Source organism: Austrofundulus limnaeus, unplaced genomic scaffold, assembly GCF_001266775.1.
Source record: "Austrofundulus limnaeus strain Quisiro unplaced genomic scaffold, Austrofundulus_limnaeus-1.0 Scaffold137, whole genome shotgun sequence".
NCBI lineage: Eukaryota > Metazoa > Chordata > Actinopteri > Cyprinodontiformes > Rivulidae > Austrofundulus > Austrofundulus limnaeus.
The window spans coordinates 578,408-582,955 of record NW_013952539.1 but is presented as its reverse complement, the minus strand read 5'-3'; the positions used below and the strand labels follow the sequence as shown (position 1 = coordinate 582,955).

Sequence of the window (4,548 nt, the reverse complement as noted above, 5' to 3'; positions counted from 1 at the left end):
TCGTAATATTACGAGATTTAAGTCATAATATTACAAGAAAAAAGTTTTGTCAAGTTGTTCTTTAGTATTGCTATAAATACAGTAAATAATCTTTTAGCATTTTAGCATCAAATTATCAGTAGCAGGACTTAGAAATTGTGCAAATGACTATAAACTGAAGCCATATTGTAATTAATGGATGCATTGACGGATTTAGTCGTAGCTAATTTGGATGAAAACATATTAATCTAACAGTGATGAGTCATCATGGACTACTCTATGGCTGTACAGCAGGTGTGAGGAAAATAAGGAGGAAATGAGAAACGGGAAATAGACACGTCATGATTATGACTTTTCTTGTAATATTACGACTTTAATCTCCTAAAATTATGACTTTAATCTTGTAATATTACAACTATAATCTCGTAATATTATGACTTTATTCTCATAAAATTACGACTTTAATCTCGTAACAATAATAAAAAAATCTCATTGTGTGGCCCTAATACTCCATCGTACTAAACACCTGAACAATTTGGATTATGAAATAATGCCATGTTAAGTAAAATCCCATCATGAGTATTATCTGACCACGTTCAAATAGGCTTTTGCAGTATTTTTTTCTCTGTCTGCGTCTGATGCTCCAGGCAGGACTCCAGACACGAGTGGACAGTGACCTGGATGAGGTCTCAGAGGTAGAGGAGGAACGAGAACGCCCGGAGGTCGGCTCAGAGAGCGAGAGCAGCGCCTATGGCCTCACCAAGAAGAAGAAGAAAAAACCCAAGGAGAAGAAAGAGAAGAAGCCCAGGAAGAAAAAGAGAGACGAGGATGATGAGGATGACGACGACGATGACGGCAACATGAAAGTAAGTCTAGGATTTCGGAGTAGTTCTTCAAACTTTAAAGCCATTTTATTTGAAAAAAAAAAATGGACTCGTCTTTAAAATCTCCTCTCTGTTGTGCTKCAGTTCTGACTCAAAAGCTGATTCCAGTAGAAAAAAAGCTTTTATTTTCTGCACGAGCTAATGACCGCGACACCTGTGAAGATGGCAGGAACTCCAGTTAGAGCCTCCTCCTGACTCTGGCTGCTTGCTTTCAGCCAGGCTCTGGAGAGTCTCACAAAACGGCTTCAGAAGCCAAAGCAAGGAGCAGAGGAGCCGGATTTATTATCACATATTTTTTGTCTCACTTCCGTGACAATAAAACCCACAGTTTTATCTTTATTAAAGCCATGTAGCTCTGTTATAGTAAATACAAACTGAAGCTTTTAGATTTAAAAATGAACACAGTGGACTTCGCATTGGATAGCTTTAGCTTTCCTTTTATTGGACTAATATGTCAAACTTGTGCAGATTTTCAGCAATGTGTAGAGCTTTAAAAAAACAGAAAATGTGTGCAAAACTGCTACAAATTCATGAATTTTACAACAGATTTGATCTGTGGTTTAAAGCAGAGGTTCTCAAACTGGGGTCTAAGGACCCCCAGGGGTCTGCGAGAGGTATCTTGGGTGTCCTCAAAATTTTTTACTAAAATGTTAATTTGGTTTTTATTTTTAAAAACACAACAACGAACTAATAAAACAAACAAATATAATCTTAATAAAAATATATATTCCCATGGCATTTAGAGGTTGAAATGACAATAAATTATCTTTTAAAACAGCATGGGGTTTATGAGGGGGTCCCTGGACTTTTTTTCGCTCTTGTAAGGGGACCCCAGACCCAAATGGCTTGAGAACCCCTGGTTTAAAGTACTGTACCTGTGACGTTTTTCCTTTAAATACAAAAAGTCAAAGAAAACATCTTTATAATTAAGAAACTTGTCATAATACACATCATTTTATCCATTTTGTCACATAACTGGCATGTTTTCTTTTGAACTTGACTAGTAACAGCGAAAGAGGAAGTGACATCAAAGGGGAACTAAAGAAAACTCTGATCTTTGCTTATTGAAGTATTATTTGAACATTCACTCTTCTTCATCTCTCCCTGATAGTGACTCAAAATGATCCAATGAAACATCAGATTTTTCTCTACAGTCTGTGTTGTTAGCCATTGTAGCAAGGCTCTGTTTACATGCCAACATTCCCCTTTGACGTCACTTCCTGTTACTCCACATGCAAATATCTCAACAACTGTTCATCTCAGCGGCATGAAATTTCTTTTGCAATATGTTATCGATATTATCTTTTCATAAATGCATCCATATTTACCGCAAAAATTTGATGTCACAGGAACTTTAAATGTGTTATATGTCATCCCAGATAACAAAATATGTTAATTCAATGTTGAATTATGGTCAAAAAAGGTTGATTTTTAGTTAAAGGCGACGATTGATGGTGAATTAACCATCAAACAATCATCCAGTTGTAGTCAAATAACTAATGTTGAAAAGATATTGATTGAATCAAGGTTTCATGGTTGAATTCTAATTATTGAAATGCCAACGTCTAATCAATGTTGAATCAACATTGATATAGTAGTTAGGGATGCACGATATATCGGTATTAATATCGGTATCGGCCAATATTGGTCATTTTTTAGGGTATCCATATCGGTCCGATATGTAAAACTGTGCTGATATAACGTCCGATATTGATTTCCCACTTTTTAGCTTTAGTTTCTCTTTTGGAAGGGGAGATGGTTGGTMGAGTGGTATCTGTTTGATCATAATAGTGATATTGATGCTGCGCAGCCAGGGATAACTGAAGTAGAGCCATGTCAGAGGTCTGGTTGTTYATTTACCGTATCAAGAACAGGCCCAAGTGTGTTTGTGTGTATATGTATAAAATAATTTGTGTGTTTGTGTAATATCGGTAAATATCAGTTATCAGCCATAACAGCAATAATTATATCGGATTTCGATATCGGCTAAAATTTTCATATCGGTGCATCCCTAGTATCAGTTATGGTTGAAAGCCTAACGTTGTTTCAACAACTTTTTGTTTAATTTCAACATGGACTCAATATCATGCCATGCCAATATTAAACAAATTTCAAAGTTACTTGTATTATGCTATCCGTGATAAGACTGGTAAAGAATTAAAATTACTAATCTGGAAATAAAATGGGTAAACATGAAAGGAGAAAGGCCAGTAATGTTTATGGGCATGCATGCGTGTGTCATGTWAGCAAAATCTATCATAGTTGATGCTGTTTTAATAAAAATGTTACTTTTGAAGTCAAGTTAAATTAAGATGGCCACCACAGCCAATTAGTGTTTAGTCAAATTTACAGATACTGAGCTAAASTTTGATGTGGTAGTAGATAGTTTGCTGTCTTGTCTGAGCTTGCGTATCTAATTTACAAGGTTTGACCAAAAAAAAAAAAAAACTAATTTGACCATAAAAGTTGACGTGTAGGATGCATTTCCTGAATCATAGCAACCTTTGATTTATTWAGTAATCAGCTGGTCTTCACCCCTGCAGGAACCCAAGTCATCCAGCCAGCTGATGCATGAATGGGGTCTGGAGGACGTTCAATACGGCTTCACTGAGGACGACTACAAAACCATCACCAACTACAAGGCTTTCAGCCAGTTCCTCCGGTAACCCTCTTATTCCACCGCACTGTCTTCCTGCTGCACGTTAATCCACTTTGTTTTGTTTGGGTTTCTGTGATTTGTCAGAGATCTCAGCTGAGACTCTGTCAGCGAGTCTCCCCGAGTGTAGTGTGACAAGCAAGCGCTGCTCTTTTTTTGTGTGTTTGAGCTAAAAAGCTGGGCTGCTGTTATAAAGAGTCTGTCTCACCTGGGGCTGTCTGGCTCAGCTGAACCCCTGCTCTGACAAAGTGGAGCATGAGCTCCTGTGGTGCCCCCCCCCCCCTGCCCCCTCCATGTGCAGTCGGCTGCTCGTTGGATGCTCGTGACAACCGGGAGGCTTTGGGACTCGGCGCTTTGACCCGCGATCTTTCTCAGGCCAGCATGCCAAACCTCAAGCTGTTGCCCGACAAATCTTAAACACGACACACTCGCAGCAAAGCAAAGAAAGCCAAAGTTAAGGGGCAGCGCGGTGTCAACAAATCAAGTCCCAGCTCCCTCCAGTGCCGCGCGGAGAGTAAACCACACCGACAGAAATGAAATGTGACATAATAAAGCTGCTGTTGTCTCCTCTCTCCCTGTGGCTGTGCTCAGGCCTCTCATTGCCAAGAAGAATCCCAAGATTCCCATGTCAAAGATGATGACGGTGTTAGGGGCCAAGTGGCGCGAGTTCAGTGCCAACAACCCGTTCAAAGGCGCATCTGCCACCGCCGTGGCCGCTGCCGTGGCTGCCGCAGTGGAGATGGTCACTGTGGATCAGCCAACATCTGTCTGCAGCAGCCAGCTGAGCTCCCAGCAGGGGCCGATCAAAAAAGCCAAAACCAAAGAAGGAAAAGGTGAGGCTCACCCAACCGTGGAAGATAGTTTTATTTTATATAATAGGGGTGCAACGATACTTGTGTCTGTATCACACCATTCAATACAGAGCTTTAGGTTCAATACTCACTATGTATCAAACAATACAGATTTTTTAAGTTTATTTTATCAACTTGTCTTCTGAAGATGCTCCGTGTTGAAGGATCAGTGGATCTG

The 4,548-nt window shown here is 39.5% G+C and overlaps 1 protein-coding gene across 1 annotated transcript in view; it reads left to right on the top strand.

The window, feature by feature from the left end:
* chd5 (chromodomain helicase DNA binding protein 5) overlaps positions 1 to 4,548 on the top strand; it is a gene marked incomplete at its 5' end in the record, with an annotated part of 56,144 nt that overhangs the window by 14,545 nt on the left and 37,051 nt on the right. The window contains 3 exon segments of the mRNA XM_014016024.1: positions 627 to 845; positions 3,407 to 3,525; positions 4,111 to 4,352. Coding sequence (XP_013871478.1) covers positions 627 to 845; positions 3,407 to 3,525; positions 4,111 to 4,352 — 580 coding nt within the window.